This window comes from Falco peregrinus, chromosome 8 (genome assembly GCF_023634155.1).
Source record: "Falco peregrinus isolate bFalPer1 chromosome 8, bFalPer1.pri, whole genome shotgun sequence".
Lineage (NCBI taxonomy): Eukaryota > Metazoa > Chordata > Aves > Falconiformes > Falconidae > Falco > Falco peregrinus.
In genome coordinates, this window is record NC_073728.1 from 27,888,142 (window position 1) to 27,907,011 (window position 18,870).

The following is an 18,870-nucleotide window of genomic DNA, read 5'->3' on the forward strand; positions in this document are numbered from 1 at the left end:
AACATTGGCTAGGATCATACCCTCACCCTGCCATGGTGAGTCCATAGCAAGCCAAGACTCGAACCCACAGCAGTGCTGAAGGTCCCTCTGAAATCCATCCCACAAAGTGTTTTGTGGGATTCATACAAAGTATTACCCGCTTCACCCTTGCTTGCACTATCTTGAAATGGTCCCTATCTTTACGCAGAGCCAGGACGTCTCAGGTCAAGGGCAGTCCAAGGATCCTAGCCATGGTTGCTTCTTAATCTTTTAAATGCCATATCCATGCCTGGTGTGGTTTGCCTCCAGACAGCAGCTGACAGATCACACCATCTCTGATCCGCCTGAGATTTGGGAGCTGCAGCAAGGTCCTGACTCCTACCCTGGTAAATCTGCTCCATTAATAGCTATCAAAGAGCCTGAAGTTTCCATCCGAACTTTATCTGGCTTTGCAGTGAGCTGGGGGATTAAAGACCATTGCAAGGGAAGGGAGGGAGCAGCCATGGCTCACTCGGAATAGCCTGACCTATGACGGCACATACCAGCCTGGGGAGGGGAGTTGTCCTGTGAGCTCATGGGTTATTAGCAGTGAGCACAGACGTGCCTGCAGTCAGCAGCACACCCAGGGCCATCTGCTCCGTCTCTGGCTGGTTTAGGGGGTCCAGAGGGATGTGGTAGCACAACATGCCTGTACAGGTCTTTGATGGAGAGCTGGGAGCCGGCTCGAGGGCCAGCCTTGTGGAGCCATCGTTTTATGCTGCTCAAGTGGTTTAGGGTTTGACCTCTGGGCTGTTTGTGTGGGGCAGATGTGTTTTGGAGTGAAAGCTGTATGAGAAGTTGTCCCCTGCCCTGCTGCAGCCAAGGGCTGTTGTCTCTCCACTGTCATAGCAAGTAATAAAGGGATCAGAGAGGGCTGTGTGGCTGGGACTCGCCTACAGGGCCAGCAGGTGTGGGGCACGTGCCTTCACCTACCACATTGGGGAACAGTATAGGAAGCAAGAGCAGGTTTTTTTAATGTAGCCAAGGATTCACTTCTCACAGCCTCTGTCTTGTAACTGGTTTTGTTTTCCTTGCCTTGTTCCACTGCTGGCATCCCCAAATCCTCTGTTTCGCGCACCCCATGTCACCACTGTGGAAAAATGTAGGGTTTCTTCCTGCACCCTCCCCCCCCATTCAGAGCTGCTCCTCAGCTCAGCATCACTATTGCAGCAGGAGTTTTTTCCTGAGAGATAGGCTGAGAGCTGGAGCCCCTTCCAGTGCCCAGCATTTTGCAGGACTTGTACAGAGCACCTCAGTAAGTGAATGTTCCCAGCTGGCCGGATGATCCCAGATTCAGAGTTCATGTGCCTCAAGGAGCAGTGGAACTGCAGATTAAGTTCTTGGACATGTGGCAGCCACGCACCTGCTTCCCACAATGAGCAGTCTGTGGGTGCTGCTCAGTGTTTTACACCAGGAAGCACTGTGACTACTGAGGCTGTTCTAAACCTTTGACCCTGGCGACATATTCTGGATTCTTCAGAGTTAAATGGTCTCCTTCCCTCCCCTCCAGGCTTGAAAGCATCAAGTCTCCTGACTAGCCATAAAAAGCTCCTTTATATCCCCAATTATTCTATTAATCTGCACACTGGGAACATCATTCTGTTTTGGAATCTGCAGCTTGTGTACTTTATTGTTATTGGTGATGGGTGCTACTGGTGTGATGGCTCTTTGGGCATATAGGAAGTTACCCAGCAGGTGGGAAAACCATGCTCCATGAATCTGGTAGCCTAGGGGAGTACAGCTGAACACCAGGACTTTGAGCAGTGTCCTTCTGGGAGAGGTTCACCATACCACCTGATGAGAAAGATGAGACCATACTGAATCCCCCTCTCCAGCTGGTGTGGCAGAGGGATGTGTAGCCCCAGCAGCAGTGTTGCTGTGGCATGTGCTCCCCTTCACTGCGGCAGATGAGCAAAGGAGGCACCAGTGGCTGGCATACAGGACTCTGCCTGTCCGAACATTATTGCTGCTTCTGCTCTCCTGCAAGCTGTTACGTACCAAAGGTTTGAGAGGAAGAAGGGACTATTTGTGCTATATCCTGCTGTGTAGACAGGTTTACCCAGCATGTTAGGTGCTTGTAGCTGCAGTGTTTGTTGCTGTTGTGTCACTTGAGTTGCAGAAAGTTGTGCTTCTAACTCTGGAGGTTTTTGGTTCCGTCCTTGGTCACAAAGAAGGCATTCTTCATCTGTATGTGTCCTTTCCCCTCCTTTTGCTGACACTTGAATACCTCGGCGATTCCTGGAGATGAAGAGAGGCTGTTGGAACAGAGGGATGTTGAAAACCAGTGATTCCCTCCTAGGCATTCAATCCTAGCCTAAATAAGGGGACTTACTAGCCGGGTGCTGAATGACTGCACTGATATCATGTCTAGTGCCGGAGTCAGTTATTGTGGTCGGGGTGAGCTGGGAATATCTGTGTTTGTGTGGGAGAGGGGAACTGAGAGTATCCAAATAGACATAACACAAATGTCCTCCACCTTGGCAGTGTAAAGGATAAGTGGGCCAGTAGGTGCATTGGGAGTTGGACTAGATGAGCGTTGTAGGTGACTTCCAACGGAAAATACTCTGTTCTGCATTATGTTGCATGGACCTTTTCAATGCCATTTTGGGGACCAGACATGATAGTCTGATCCCTGCCCTACAGGGGAAAAGTCCTCTTTACATCCTCTGGGAAGGTCCGTGGGAAGCAGAGGAAGCTGGTTTGGGTGGCTGTTCCGGCTAACCCGCAATCTTTCAGAGTGGCTGGTGTGGGGACACTTAATAGTGGCCTTCCTCTAGACCTGATGGCAGCAGCATGCACTTGCTTTTCCATCTTGGCCATCTTCCCCCCAGGAGGGGCTGACCAGGATGGCTGACATCTGTGGCTAAAGGACTGCTGTGCTCAGAAGAGCATGAGAGACTTCAGCTTTCCAGTGCTTTCTGCCTCTTGGGCAGTCATACCCTTGCCAGCTAGAGCTGCCTTGCTTCTCAGGGGGCTCCCTCAGCATCCTTTCTAGCTCACCTCGTGTTCCCCAGAACTTTCTCTGACTGAGGACCGGGTGGGCTTTCCTCTGTTTTATTGGACCTGCAAGATGAGGCTTTTTTTGGCATGGTCAGGTTTTCTTTTTGATTAACAAAAGATGTTGTAATTGAGCTTAACCAGCTACAGTTTACACTGTTCTATCCATGCTGGAGTTGCTTGGGGCCTGACAAGTAACTGCTGCCCTCCTCCACAGCTGCAGTTTGCCCACCCTTCTTGTGAGGGACCTGCCTTCCCACCCAGGAGATGAAATGCTGCTTTGTTCAGAGCCTGGGAGTGATCCATTTAGCTGCATGGTCATTAAGAGAGAAGGGTGATAAGGGAAGTAGTCTGATAAGGATTCCCCCCCCCCCTCCAGGCTGCGCGGAGCTGTGCTGTGCAGGGAGGTGGTGAGAGGAACAGGACTGGCTGCTGACACTCTCAGATGTGACGCTTAGACTGAGTGTCACATAGATTCATGGTGTAAGGTCCTCAACTGCTGTCAACAGCCAGCTCCTGCCCAGCATGTGCATAGTCAGAAAAGGTGAAAGGAAGGTGGGACTCCAGCTGCTCTACCTTCTCCCTCTAAGAAGGTCTTTGCATGGCCTTCTGTGTTTGAGGACACTAGCTATTCTGGGAGCAAACCCCCTCACCCTGTCTAGACCAGAGACTACTGTTAAATCGGGATAAGCGTAACTCGGGCATATTAGGGATGTGGTTTGTTTCTTGCTGGCCCAGGAGATAAACAACTAGGTTGCTACTGCCTTGTCTGCAAGAAGCATTAGACCAGTGAAGGACAAACCTCAGTCATGCTCTTTGGTACAGTAAAGCGTAAGAGGTATGAGTTCATCCTGATTTGTCCTTAAGTCCTTTTTCAAATTACAAGTGTGTGGAGAAATATGCCAGATATTCTGATCGCAAGAACAAGGGAGAATTTTCAACTCTCCTTTCAGCCTCATGGGCAAAAACTTGAAAAAGTTTCTCTCTCTGCTTTGCTGCATCTGTGTTTGAAGTCTCCAATTTCTTTTCTTCTTTTTTCTGCAGGTCCTTCAGAAGCTTGGGAAAGCAGATGAAACAAAAGATGAGCAGTTTGAGCAGTGCGTGCAGAACTTCAACAAACAGCTGGTAAGATAACTGACGATACGTAATTAATTACACCCTGGGTTTCAGTATTAGCTTCCAGTCATCTGCTACAGTATGCAATTGAAGCCCGTTAAATTAAATGATGCTGTAGGCCTGTTGAAGTGACCCACAACTTGTTCACTTATGAGAAATTACGCTGCGTCTTCCAGTGTCCCTGTCATGGAGTCGGTGAGAGTGTATGCTGGAAAATAATACTTGTTCTCGACCCAAGTTTAGGAAAAAGAATGGCTCAACCAGACACTTTCTTTAGTTAGCAGCTGCTTCGTAATGTAGTTTTTCCTGCTGGGCTGGAAGCAGAGATAGAGCAACATTGTGTCTCTGAAAGAATAGATAGGATGGGAAACGGGTTAGAAATCAAAAATAAAATGGAAAAAAGGCAGTTTCCGTTTCCTAAGCGCAGTGGAGGGCAAAAGACAGAGAAGGCAAATGGTGATAAGAGAACATCTGGCTAAGATCTAAATCTGATGTCCTCCCCATCCTTGCACAATCACGGTGTCAGGCCTCAGTCATTAGTATTCCTTGCGTCTGCTTCATCCCTGTATTTTTAGTGCACAAAAATATTTTAACAGTGTAGCAATTTTTCCCCACCCTCCTACTTAGACAGCACTAGGTTTATGTTTTGAATTGGGTGTGTGGTGGGTTTATTTTTGTTGGTGATTGTTTTTATTGTTTGTTTGTGTTTTTTTAGACCTGGAGCTTTCAGCCACCCAGGGGAGGGGAAAACATCAGTTGCCTCAGGGGATTTGCACCCCGGTGCTTGGTGTTGGGGGAAGTCTCGCTAGTTTTGTGGCAGGGAATGCATGCCACGCTCAAGTAGTGCTGAAGAGATCTTTTACCCACTTTGTGCCCTGACATATTTAGGAAGTTTTTCTGGAGCTGTTAGCGGCAGCTGCATTGTGGCTGTTAAGACTCAGCAGATGCGGGTATGTGTTGCAAAACCAGCTGAGAAGGGATTCGCTACAGCTGAATATAATGAAAATCTTTCAGTCTGACTTTGACTTAGGTCTCACTGGAGCTGACTGCAGATTCCTGGAGACTAACACTCATTCTTTTGGCAGCAATAGTAGCTGTTGCTCTAGAAGTTCATGCAACATCTCTATAGCACGTCCACCAATGATACTGTCTTGTACAAAGGAATACAGTTTGGCTGCTTTCTGACAATGTGATGTTACCAGATGTGATTTTTCTGTATCATTTTTAAGTATCAGCAGTCAGGGAATAACCTTTTCAAAGGAGAAATACTGAAAAACTGAAATCCAGACTTCTTGGTCTGGTTGTCTGGGATGGCTTTTCAATTTCCAAAGCCACAAGTTCCAGTGGTGCACCAAGAAGCCTGTTAAAGAAGCACTGCCTCTGTACCCCTAAAACTGAATTTCTTTTCCTGTGTTGCAGGGGCAGGCCATGAACTAAATTCTCCAAGTAATTTGTCAAAGGAGCTGGAGGCTGCTCTGCATTGGTTGCTTGGGGGCTGTTGGTTTTGCTTTGGCCCTCAGTGTCTGTATTACTAAAATAAACACAAGAAATGGCTGTTTTACCAGGGTTAACCATTTATGTTATTTAGGGTTAATAACATAATATGTTATTTAGGGTTAACCATAAATATGAGTTAGCTGGATTGTTAGGGTATCCAGGGCTGAGGAGTTGTTGTGCCAAGCAGACTAGGGAAAAAATGTCAGCTATAGGTGCGTATACATATACTTATAAATATATGTAAGTGTGTATATATATGTGTGATATCTGTGTGTATGATAGCTATGTATGAGATTTCTGTGGCCTTTCCTTAAAAAAATTTGCTCCAGTGGGAAATGTAAGTCTGGAGGAAAGCTGATCTTTTGCTGCAGGCTTGTGACAGAACAGTTCTCCTGTGGAACTGGCTGGGCTGTGACCAGGCAGCAGCCTTGTTTGCTGCTTGATCAGAGGTTCCTCTGGCTCTTAAAGACTCTGTTGGGCAGCTTTGACACACATGTCAGCTGCGTGTGGGCTGTCAGTGAGTGGAGAGCAAGTCTAAAACTCACTTATTTTCAGCCATGGCATCTTGTGGTTCTTTCAGACGGTGGTTGAGTGGGCATAAGGGAAAGCGTTGCACTTGCCAGCTCTCTGCCCATTCAGGTTCATTTACGAGCACTACTGAGGTCTCTGAATGGTAGGAGCTTTTTATCTCAAACAGATGGATTTGCTGTGTGACAAATGAGCTGGACGCAGCCATGCTTCTGCAGGGCTACAGGGCTCACCTGTGTCCCTTGAAGGTTGAACAAGCAGCACAACTGGACCTCAGACTCCCTCATGACAGATTATCTTTGGTAATTAACCTCCCAAAAAGTTCATTTGAAGGCTCCCCGCTCCTTCCCTTTCCTGGTGTCGCTTGTGTTCAGGCACCAGCACAAGGGTCTTGTCTTCGAAATTGTCCTCACAGACCAGGGAGCAAGAGGTCTGCTGCAAAGGTGCAACACAGCCCCTGCCTGAGGCATGCCAGGCTTTGGCATCTCTTCCCCTGCATCTGAAATACTCACTGGTGAGACAGAGAGTGGTAGGCTGGTGGCAGCCTTTACACCTGGCACAACGTTGTGTTTCTGCCTGGCAGAGTGGCTGGGTTTTGAATACCCTTCATGAGCTGTCACTCATGTGGAAGTTCTGGGTTGGTTTAAAGTGTTTCACACCAAACACATGAGAGGCAAGCTGCTGCTGGCACAGGCTGCATCCTTCTCTGCCCGTACCCCGTGGTGTTCAGCACAGCCTCAGCCTGCAGGGCAGGCAGCGTGGACTTAATCTTTGCTCTTGTGGTGTCGGTTTGGCTGTGGACCATTACAGTCAGTAGCTCAGAGAGAGACTTCCTTTCTAGACAAGAACCCTTCATGCCCAGCAGTTCCCATTGCAGCCCAACGTAGCAAAACAAGTTGAACAGCTTGCCTGGTACCCTGGGGTGAGAGCTTCTCACCAGTTCATGGTTTGTGTCTTAATAGCTCTGAAGTTTTTCTGAGTAGGGGGCTTACCTGGAGCTGATGTTTCAGTTCTGGCCCCCTCAACCTGCTAATTCCACAGTCTGCTCTTCCAGCCTTATATTAATCTAATATGGAGCAGGACATTACCTGCCCCTCTCAGGTGCAGAACATCCTTCCTGATAATAAAAATCCTTCCCATCAGAACTCCAAAACCAGGGAGGTTATGTAAAGAAGGGATTGCAGTCTAATATTAGGATAAAATAATTTTTCTTGTAGACTGGGGGGAAAAAATGTTTTGGGAAACCTGTTTGCTACCAAGAAACGGCTCTATGGAAAGTCACATACTTAGCTAGGGCTCGGTGAAAGGTATTGTAAATAACAACCCCCCAACAAAACAAGAAAGTACAAAAAAAGATACAAAAGCACTCTTGTGTTTTTCTGTCACAGAACTATAAGTAATAGGTGGTTCTTTAGGTCTTCTGAAGGAGAGCTCTTCCACCCTCCCAAGCACAGCACATCTATTTTTAAAGGTGCATCTTCCTGTGCATAGTGTCCTTCGTATTACCCCTGCTTATGTTATAGGCTCACAGGGTTGAATTACACTGTGATTGCAAGTATGGCAATATCTGTTCAAACAAGATGACGCTTGTGTGTTTGAGTAGAACAACTTATTGTGGTCACTTCTATATTAGGACACAGTGCCATTGTCCCTGTGCAAAGGTTTTCATTCAGTTTGTTAGTGCAGGGATGAGAAATGCATGTGGGCTTCAGAACTGGCACTGATCTTTCATTTTTGTCCTAGTTTTACTTTCCTTCTGTGGAGGTTTTTTTTTTTTGTGTGTGTATATATATATATACACACACACACACAATTTCTTCTTTATGTTCTTGCAATTTAAAAATTACTGTGTTATTAGGGTTTTTTTTTTAACATCTTTAGATTCAACCATACCTCTATAACTTCCCTCTGCACACCCTTAAACTCTTCAATAACTGGGAAGTGGATTAATTTTCCAGATTCCAGTTTAACTCTCTTCCTTACCTTTTTTACCTTTGAGTTCAGGAAGCATGTCTTAAGTGTGCACTCAAGGGTGTTGAAAGCTTCTGTTTTGTATAGTGTTTGACAGCGTCTGACTGCATTGTGAGAGGTGTTTATACAGAATTGTGGCTGTGCTTGACAGCTTGCTGTAGCCTGCTTGAAGAAAGCAGGTGCTGCAGGCACAGAGAGAAGGCAGTTGCCAGAGTTTCTTGGGAAAGCATTAATGCTTAAAATAATAAAAAGAAATGCTTGTAGCAAGTGAGGGAGCTGCTTCACTAGTGGACAAGAAATAAAGCAATGGAAATGGCAAAGAGGGACTTGGATGGGAAGCCTAGGTGCCCAGGGGAGCTGAGGAAATGGGATTCATGGCAAAACTGTGCACATGGGCCTGTCTTTGAAAATCTTTCTGCCTGGAGATCTTGCAGGCTGTAAAGTCGATTCACTCTCCCTGGCAGGCTCGGTTCTTTTAAGAGACTTGGGTAGTCCCATAGTCGTAGAGATCAGCTGTAACTCTGACTTTAAACATCAGAAAGATGTGACTGAGAGAGACCACTCCAGCTGCAGGATGCAGCGCTTCACGTCGGCTGACCACACGTTGCAGAGGGAGAGGTGTTGAGGTTGATTGTGCATTGCTGCAGTTGCACGCTTCAGTACTCAGGCCCTGACTTGCAGGTTTTTCAGGTGGTCTATCTAAAAGTCTTGTTTTGATGTTTAATTGCAATGCTGGTGTAGCTTTGAGGATACTTTTGTCCCCATGACTTTGGGACTGCATATCAAGACTTGAAAGGTTCATGTGTCCGGGTTGTCATGGGCTGCTTTGGCAGGACTCAGGCAAGTATAGGCACAATTTAATGGTGGTTTCTGATTTTTAGGTGCTATAAATTTCAGAGTTACCATTCTAGATATAGCAGTGCCCCAGTGTGTGGTGGGGCAGGTTCTGCAGAGGACCTTCCCTGCTGATTAGTTTCTGATAACCTGGAAGTTGTGTTCAAATTTATTGTTTTTAAGAATGACTACAGCTGCAGAGTGACAATGTATTCATCGGAGGGATTTTGCATGGTATTGTCTTCTGTACCATTTTCTCTTGTGTTCTGACATCTCATCTTGCCTGTTCCAATCTGTGATTTCTAGCACAGACCAATTCTAGGCAGACAGCACTGCTTTCCTCTAAGACTTTCTTGCTTTCTGCATTGGGCATGAGCAAAGATATGTTACATCTTGACTGAACTGCTGCTTTTCAGCTCTGCCTCCCTGATGGTCCTCTGTGTGTGTGTGCGCGCTCTTTGATTACTCTTGTACCTCTTCCCTGGTGGTTTTTGATTGCGCTGTTAGGAAAGTCTGATCTGCCCAGGTTTCCACATTCACCTTAAGTCAACAAAAAGCTCTACATTTGTTTGCTCTGTGTTTTAAGAACTCCTAGGACTTTTGCAGCTGATGTGGTCATTATTTCTTCCCTCTTGTACTCGCTTTGGATCAGTTCCCAATGTTTCTCCAGACTAGGAGTCTGCTTTTCTTTTATAAAAGTAGCCAGCTCTTTCCCTTGTTTCCTTTGTTGATGGCAGGAAAAGAACAAGTGTGAACTTATCCAGAACTTTCGAGGCAAGGGAAACAAATTGGGCCATAGTATTGGAAGCAGATGTATTTCTCCACAAAGCTGTGCTAGCGCTGCCACTTCAACAGCTGGGCAGATTTAGCCTCTGCTTAGAGAGCGCAGCTGCACTGAAAGCACAAAGGATCACAGCGTGAGCCCAGTTGGGGAAAGAGGTGCTGGGGAGGGCTGATGGGAAGCATCTGCTTTTGAAGCTAGTAGCTCTGAGACAGCTGTCAGAGATGTCCTGCGAGCTCCTTGTCTCTGGAGTTGTCTTCAGCTGTCAAAATTCATTATGCTGGCCCCCCACCCCCAATGGGACTCAAACTGGGAAAGAGGAGGAGGAATTGCAGCAGGCTGTGAGGAAGGTGTGAGGTGTAGTTGTTGCTTTCCTGTGTTCTTGTTTTACAGCTAATTTGGGGGGTAGTGAGGATCCAGTGAGATTCTACAGAGTAAGAGAAACCCTCTTATAACAGAGGTCTTTGTCTCTCAACTTCTTTCTGTACTTGCATACTCCAGAGGTTATCTGCACAGACACCCTCAACGTTAGCTCCTTCCCTTGCTTTGATATGCTTTGCGATGGTGCTGGTCAGCTTCTCAAGCCTTGCTTTTCTCTTAATTTCATTTTTGTTTGTATAATGTCACTGCCTGGGTTTGGGAGTATTTCCCTGTCAGCTTCGCTCCACTGTCGATGATATATGGTATGGTAGAGGGGAGGTGTGCCTGAGTATGCTTATTCTAGTGCAGGAGACCGGTCATTTGGGGAGTGCATGTATGTGTGAATGTCTGGACCAACCTTGCTGTAAAAATCTCCACAACCCTTTCTAATCTAGGTTTTTGTATTGTGCTCAGCTGGGTCATATGAAGGCTCAAATTGGCAAGATTCCACCCATCTTCTGGTTTTAAGTCTTTGTTTCCTAGTGAGTGAGATCTGCTGCTGTCAGGCCACCTCCACAGTGAAGCTAAAGAAAAAGATGACTAACTCTGTATTTGCAAGCCATGTTTGGGCAGGTCAGAGGTCCTTTGTACCTGCTTTGCACTGGGGTTTTGGTTTGCAGTGTAGCAGGAGAAACTGGTGAGTTAAACCAGTACAAAATAAAGCAATTGCTTCTATCTTCTATATCCTACAGACTCCCTTTAGTTACACTTGTTGCATAGACCCACTTGCCCATGGTTTATAAACTAACTGTTGCCCTTAAGATCCTCTCTAGCTGGGTCTGGGGTATCTGGTCTCTGGGAAGAGCAGATCAGTTTTACCCACATGGAGTTACTTGGTACTTTGGTGGTATTGTTGGCCAAACATGCCTGCAGGTGGCTGGCTGTGGGCTTACCAAGTCAGGGCTGTGTGGTCTCCCTGTTAATATTTGTTTCATGTGGCCATAGGTCTGGTGTGTAGCTCATCTGCAGGACCCTTTTTCTTTATTTAGAAATGCTTGATGACTCCTTCTTACATTCTCTTTATATGAGAGAATAACTGATGGTCTTCTCCCTGTGTTCACAGTCTGAAGGCACAAGGCTACAGAAGGACCTCCGAACTTACTTGGCTTCTGTAAAAGGTAAGGTCTGCATGAGCAGGGGATCGTTTCCCATGCTGTGAGGTTTCTGCAGCCATCCCCTTCCTGTGTTTCTGCAGGTGTAAGTTGTAGGAAAGGTCGGCCTCGTCTGGGTGGGTGATCTTTTGGAATCCTTCAGGTCCAGCTGGGACGGAAAGGGGTTGTGCTTGTATGCCAAATGAGTGGTACTGTTTTAGCATGTAGGCTCTTGCATGTTCTGCTAGGAGAGGATGAACACAAAGGGTTTGATGCGACTGCATCCTTGGTTCCTTTCTCCCTCTGGTGACCTTGGTGATCTCTGTTATCAAGGGTCAGGCATTCTGTAAGGAGCAACTTAGCATTTGTTATAACCCTTCGGTGTCTCCATTCCTCAGGATGAGAGTTAAACTATGAGGGACACACTATTTCATTCTTTCTGACATGGTTCTCTCTTCTTTCCTAGCCATGCATGAGGCCTCCAAGAAGCTGACGGAGTGTTTGCAGGAAGTTTATGAGCCGGATTGGCCTGGGAGAGATGACACAAATAAAATAGCAGAGGTAAGACTGTCCAGAATGTGGGGTCACCAGACTTGGTCTGTCGGTGGAAATGAGCTTTGGAAGCTGTGTCAGTGCACCACATTTCTTTAGGCATATGACTTTACAGAATAATTGGAAAGACAAACTCAGCATTGGGAAGAAGGGAAAGCTGACAGGATGTGTCCTGCATTTTTGTCTGTGTGGGATATGGTCCCCAGATGCTTGACTGCTACACAGAGCCCATATGCTTATGCCCACAACAGATTTGTTCCCCCAACAGTGGCTAAACAAGGGTGGAAGTTGCCAAAAGAGAGTTAGTAGGGTCAACTGGATGTATTGCTTATGCTCTGTGCAAGAGAAAGGGCAAGCTAAATCTATGGCCAAAGCATGGTCAGAGCAGCCGCTGTGTAGCTGCAACAACTTCACAGCGGTACCACCAGCTGCCTTATTTTAATTGCCAACTTGTTTTGCTGAGCCATGTGTCACCCCAGCCTGCTTTTCTTCTCATCCCTGGGTGAGGTAATACCTGCCCAACTTGCCCAGATGTTTTCTGTGGAGCTTAGGGCACAGCCTGTCTTTTGACAGCTGGGATGCCCCATGGCATGTGTGTGTGGTGGGTCCAGCTGGATGCAGGCACCCTCTGCTCTCTTGCTCAGCTGTTCTGCTGAGCAGCAGCTGTGGCAGTTCAGTACTGTGGATCCATCCACCGTGAGGCTGCAGGACTGGGCTTATCTGCAGCTGTTGGTGGTGTTGGAGCAGTGGGGAAAGGGAGAGCAGGATTTTTCCTTCCCCTGCTTTCCCCTGCAGAAAATCTCACCTGAAATAACATCTGCATCTTACCCAGGAAATACTGACTTCAAAGCAGATAAATAATAATAAAAAAAACCTGAACATTTCCAGGTCAGTTCCTTCATTAACATGGAAACTTTCCATTAGGAAGTAATGTTGCAGTAAGTAATGGAATTGTAGATCAGCTGGTTGGGCTTCGTATTCTCTGTTGGCCTTGTTTCTTCCTGAGCCACTGTGGTGTGTCCTGGGAGACTGTCCCTCCAGAGGGTTTGAGCCAGAGGTGTCAAAGGGAGCATGAATCCCAAGAACTAACTGTAGCCGCTCTGAGGGTCTGCAGGAATATTTTCATCCCTCCACCTCCCCCTTTTAATGCCTTTGTATTTTTCTCAATAAAAGACAAGTAGGAGAAAAGTGTTATTCCTGGGGGGGGGGGGGGGAGGAATTCCCACGTAAAACGGGAATTTGTCCCGAATATTTTAGCCAAAATTGTTTGCTCAAGTGGAAAAACAGGAGAGGGGGTAATTTCCACTTAATGCAAGGTGTTGATGGGAAGTTACTGTGCCTGAGTTAAGATCAAGGATAAAATGTGCACAGGTTAGAGTGCAAGCCTTGGATGTGACCTCCATCAGGCTGTGGTGTGAGAGCTGAAGACTGCTGGAATAGCTTTCTGCTATTGTTCATTATCCTCCAGAAAGCTGTGATGTAAAGGAAAAGCAGAAAATGGTGCCAAGTAGCGTCAGGTGTCCCATTTTTGTGGCTGCTGGGAGAAGAAGGTAAAGCCAGCCTGATGTTCATCTTCCCTTCCACTGTATGGACTTGAGCACTGCAGGGGAAAGGACAGGCCTTCAAAGGAAGGTCCATGAAGGGTGCTGGAGAGGTCACCTGAATTAGCAGCATCAGACTTCTCTGTTTCTGGCATGACAGAAATTAGTTTTCAACTAATTTCTCTGCTCCTTAGTTTTTCCAAATAAATTACTATTTTTTTTTTTTAAGAGCTCTGGGGGACTGAAACTGTTTTCTGGAGCACTCATGGAGGAAAAAAAGAAACGTAGGGCTCTGTTCTTAATAGCGCATTACTTTTGTTTTTCAGAACAATGATCTCCTCTGGACGGATTTCCATCAGAAGCTGGTGGATCAGGCACTTCTGACCATGGATACATACCTTGGCCAATTTCCAGATATTAAAGTAAGATTATTTTAAAACCTTTTGATCTAGAGAGTCACAGCAGATGAAACCTCATAAGAATCAGCTTTGTGTATCCTCATCTTCTTTAGGGGGATGTGTGTGCTGTGCTGTGCTGCTTGCAAGCTCTCCTTTCCGAGCAGCCAAGATCTTTGCAGCTCTGTTGTGTGAAATGTTACGTTCTCCATTTGGGCTTAAAACGAGAGTGAAGAATCCAGTGGAAAGATGCTGAAGGGAAAGCATAAGTGTGAAAGAGGAGGATCCTTAAAATTCCCTATTGTATCGGAGTGCGGGAGGGCAGTGTCAGCAATAACTCAAACTCTTTTGTCTTTTTGGTGCTCTGTTTTTTTAACTTCCTTGTAAGCACAAAGCATTGAGGAAACAGTTAGTGGCAAATGTGCTTTATAAGTAGAGGTTGGTGTGAAAGGCGGATTTCTGTGTGTTCCCTGAAGTCCTGTTGTGTATTTAACCAGCTTTTTACAGGGAATGGGGGGGGGGGGGTGGGGGCGGGGGATGCTGGATAGGTGTCTTTTTGGGAGAGATTGTATCTGAGGGCCTGTGAGCTTCCCTTCCCCCACAGTTCTCTCCTCTCTATTAGTTCTGAGAAGGTTATGCAGGAAATGTCTTCACCATATGGAAGCACTAGTAATGATATCACCATATGGGAAGTATCAGCTTGGCTGCTTCCCAGTGAAAACAACCCTTTCCCACCACATGTCTCTTAAAACGTTTGTCAATATTTGTTGCTTCAGGAGGATCGTGCTGTATCAGAGGGGGGCAGGTCACAGGCTTGTAAAATGAGCCCTGAACAGCAATGGCCTTGCCTCCTGGGCTTCTTGTTTTTGCTTCATTTTTCCATCCTTTTCTGTCCCTGGAAGTCTGAAGTAGGGAAGTACAAAGAGGCTTGCTACTGCTTTCCAGCCATTCGAGGCTGTAGAGCTGGTAGCTCGCTGTGGTGTGATGCCATGCGCCTCAACTAGCAGTGCAGAGGCTCATGTCCTGGTTCCCAAGCTGAAGGCTTAATTTTGGGCTTGCTGCAGACACAGACTTCTGCACTGCTTCCAGCCAAATCGCATTTTACCAGCCTTGTTGGCTGTGCGCTGGGTCACCTCAGGGTGTTACTGGTTTCCATGCTGAGTATCTTTGGGGTTTCTTAACTCTGCTGGGGTTCTGCTGAGGTTTTGTGGTGACGTTTTAAAAGGAGTACAAGACCGGGACCACACAAATTCCACCAAAACTCAAGGCGTTAGGCACTGAGCTCCCATGGATCCTTTTTGGCTTCTGAATGGGCCACTGAGGTGTTTATTACTAATGTTCCTTTCTCAGTCTTCAGATGATGCTCTAGAAAATGGGAAGCCAAAGCAATTTAATGCAGAATTTAAGTAACATTTTGAAGAGATCTCTACTTGCCTTTGCTTCCCTTCCTATAATGAGTGAGAATTTGGCATTCTGTTGGTTCCTACGATAAAATATGGTTATATTTCACAAGACTTGGCTATTTTTTTAAAAAATTCACTTTCACTGGTATGAATTAAAATAGTTTGTTATGTTTTTACTGGTAATTCAGTTGGATGGATCATCCTTCTTACCCCAAAGCAACGAGAAGTGCTCAAATCAAGTATGTTTTCTTCAACTGGTAGAAACTCCTTGGACTGCTATTGTTGAAGGTTGCTACAGTTGTAAAGAAGTGTAGCTTCACATAACGAATTACAGTTCTTGAGGTTGGCAGGCAAAAAAACCCAATGTCTTACGTAATTTACAGAATATTTGAGTTGTTTTTTGTGGTTGTGGTAATAGTTTTCTGTGTGGTTTTTTTCTTTTCTGTAAAAACGCTTTTTCTGATATTCCTGGAACTCTGGCATTACTGTGATAATGAAAGATGATTTATGGAGAGAAGATGGTTTTAATTTAGTTGTGTCAAGACCTGCTTTTTGTTAACAACCCAGAAGTTCAGATGTGTGATGAGTTAGATCACGCATTCATTATTTTTTGTTAAATTCTGACATATTCTGAATCCTTCATTTGAGGGCCTGGAAAAATTCCCTTGAATTTTTTGGACTTGCAACAGGATCCATGGCAGGAATGTGAAAACATAGCATTCCTTTAGTGAGGAACTTTTATTAGTTAAAAGAGTGAGTGAATGTTAAATGTTGGGTGGGGAGGGGTGAACAAAGCCCTTTCTATCTTTTCTAACTTGAAAAACGGGAATGCAAGAAGTACTTTATCCTTTCTTTGCAGGTCAGTATCAGGTCAGTCCTTCTTGGAGTAGGAGTCTTGCATAATCTTGTAATATTTCTGAGAGTTTTTGGTTGACGTTGCAGAGTATGCAATGAGAGCACAGGTCTCTGCAGTAAGCCTAGAGAAGATAAATCATAACCAAGGTTCTGAATAGCTGTGGAATTGGTGATTTCGTGCCTTGCATTGAAACTAGTGCCCTGTTCGTACTAGGGTTTAAAACAAAATATCAGTAAAAGGGGGGGGGGGGGGGGGAGGGAATATGTTGTGTTCTGGCATTTTTTTGTTTGGTGGTGTTTGTTGGGGTTTTTTGGGTTTTTTTTAAAGGAGGCTTAAATTAAGATGGATTTGTTGCAAAGCTGTAAACTCTGTTGGAGTTCAGGTTTTGCCTTCAGATAGCAGTGGGTAGCTGCAGCTATCCTGGAGTCATACAAGGAAGCTACCCTGCAGCCTCCCAGGACCGGGCTAAGTCCCATTACTGCCATCACAGGCAGCCCTGTGGCCAGTGGACTGTGGGGGAAGGAAAGCTCACAGGACATCACTCAAACCCAGGACCCTGCAGACAGATGAGGACTCCAGGAGGACTGGGACGCAGTGTATCTGTACCTTGCAGCACTTCCATGCACTCTAGTAGAAATGTGAGAGTGGGGCGTAGATGACGAAGCAGCTAAAAAGGGCAGGAGTGACCTTGTTGGTGAGATGGGTGACGTGGAATCAAAGTCCCTGGAAGAGGGCAGGAAATCTTGAAGTGGCTGTTTGCCATGTCAGAGGGGGGCAAAACTCCAGCTATCTCTACCAGTCTGACCTAGGGGAAGAATTCTGTCTCTTAAATCCCAGATTTGGTCATGTGTTTTATCTCTGTGTGTGTGTAAAATGCATTAATTAGCATCTCAGAGATCGTCATGCTGCTGGAAGCCCCCTCCGACATCCTGTTTCTGTGCCTGGCTGGCAGCATGATGTCTGGGAGGTGCCTTCTAGTGATCTCGACTGTGGGGTGGCTCAGCTTCTTCATGGTTCTTGTCTTGGAGTGACCTGAGTGCTTTGAAATCAGTTTGGGTGTGCGTGTGGCTGAGATCCTGCGGATGCACTGTGACTCAGGGCTGCACCAGTGTTTGCTGAGTGCAGAGGAGTGTGTGTGGGAGACACGCGAACTGCTCCCAGCTGGTCTGGCAGAAGGGTCAGCCCTGAGTGCAGCTGTGCAGCTTATCTGCAGGAGCCTAAGGGGAGGAGACCGCACGTCCCTGCCAAGAGCAGTGGAGGGGGGGAATTTGCTTTTGCAAGTAAATTCCAATGCTGATTCTTTGTCTTGCACCTTCAATTTTCCTGGGGGCTGTGGTTGGTTAGAAACCCTCCGAGCTCCTTGCCGTGCCTTTTCACTCCAGTTCTCCAGCCTATCTCTAGACCGCTGATCACTGATGCTGGACCAGGCTCTCTGAGCTGGGGGGTGGGTCAGGCTGGGAAGACTTGTGCTCCAACCCGGATAGTTTGGGGTGTTTGTAGAGAGTGTGGGAGGCGAGGGTCTAAGGGGGACGGATCGTTCTTAAAACAGGGCAGCCCAAAGGGCCTGAGCCTTGCTGAGGTGAAACTCTGCTGGGGGAACAAGTCTGACACACCTCAGATGAAGGGTAATGGAGGATCAGGCCACAGGCATGACTGTCTGTCCCGGATTCTCACTCATGGACTTATCAGGCTCCATTCCTGAACACAAGTCTGGTACACAGTTGGCTTCCTCCGTGTGTTTGTTATGGCTTCAGTGTGTCTTGCCTAATAGTGACACAGTACTACAGGTTTTCCCTCACACTTCTTTTGCTTAATATCTAGTTACAATGGACCACTGCCTGTGGCTGCAGTCGCTTCTGTCTGGACCTCCTGTTGCAGGGTCTAAAATGCTGTCCTAAGCATATCCTGAGCACATGGATGAGTGCTTTTGCTGTGCTGGCAACAGTAATGCCTTCTTTTGTTGAACTTTCCACATGAACTAGTGCTGTGAGCTGGTTAGAGTCTGGCTGCAGCCCTCAGGAAGCCCTGGAAATGATGGAGCAGGTGTCCATAGGATGTGGGCACATGGGGAGGCATAGGAAGCACTGGAGCTACGGTTCTGAAAACATTAATGTCATCCAGAAGTGAGGTCTGCTCTTGGTTGGATCCCTTTGCTTTCCCTGGCAATGTTTGCTCTGCTCCTGAGAAGCTCTCTCTAGAACGGTTGGTTGTCACAGGTGGCTCCCGGGGCTACCTCTCTGGGCAGCCTGTGTGGAGTATCCAGTGAGTGTCCTTGTGTGGACAGAGAATGAGGGGCTCTGGAATTTGGGTGAAGAGGTTTTGGTTTGTTTGTTTGTTTTTTCTGTGAGTCTTTGCAGTTTTGGCTGCTGTGGAAGATTGTCACAACTCCTTTTCTCTATCTTTCTTAGTCTCGTATAGCGAAGCGAGGAAGGAAGCTTGTGGATTATGACAGCGCCAGGCACCACTTTGAAGCCCTGCAGACTGCAAAGAAGAAGGATGAAACCAAAATTGCAAAGGTAAAGCGAGTAGAAGGACGTGCAGCCATCCTTTCATTTTAGGAGGTCTGCATTTGCCTACTGAGCAGTTCTTAAGTGTACCTGTACCTCTTCACTGGCTGTGTTTTCATAGAATCATTTCAGCTGGAAAGGACCTGTAAGACCATCGAGGTGTTGTGAACTGGTGAGGTTTTGCTAGGTCTTTCCTTCTCATCTGTTTAGTTCTCCTAGAAGGCAGGATGGTCCGTGTTGCGTTGGTTCAGACCCGCTATCATCACTGCATCCGTAGGTGGCCAAGACCTAGGCATGCATTTCCTCAGATGCTGCAGGACCAGTAGCCCGCATCAGAAAAACCCATGTGCCTCTGGGGGAAGC

The 18,870-nt window shown here is 46.6% G+C and overlaps 1 protein-coding gene across 7 annotated transcripts in view; it reads left to right on the plus strand.

The window, feature by feature from the left end:
* The window catches only part of BIN1 (bridging integrator 1), a 101,255-nt gene that overhangs the window by 38,394 nt on the left and 43,991 nt on the right, over positions 1-18,870 (plus strand). For all 7 annotated transcript variants that reach the window (XM_055812066.1, XM_005237669.4, XM_027787138.2 and 4 more), the window contains exons 2-6: positions 4,060-4,140; positions 11,226-11,280; positions 11,720-11,814; positions 13,673-13,768; positions 18,409-18,516. In XM_055812066.1, coding sequence (XP_055668041.1) covers positions 4,060-4,140; positions 11,226-11,280; positions 11,720-11,814; positions 13,673-13,768; positions 18,409-18,516 — 435 coding nt within the window. The remainder of the gene's footprint in view (positions 1-4,059; positions 4,141-11,225; positions 11,281-11,719; positions 11,815-13,672; positions 13,769-18,408; positions 18,517-18,870) is intronic.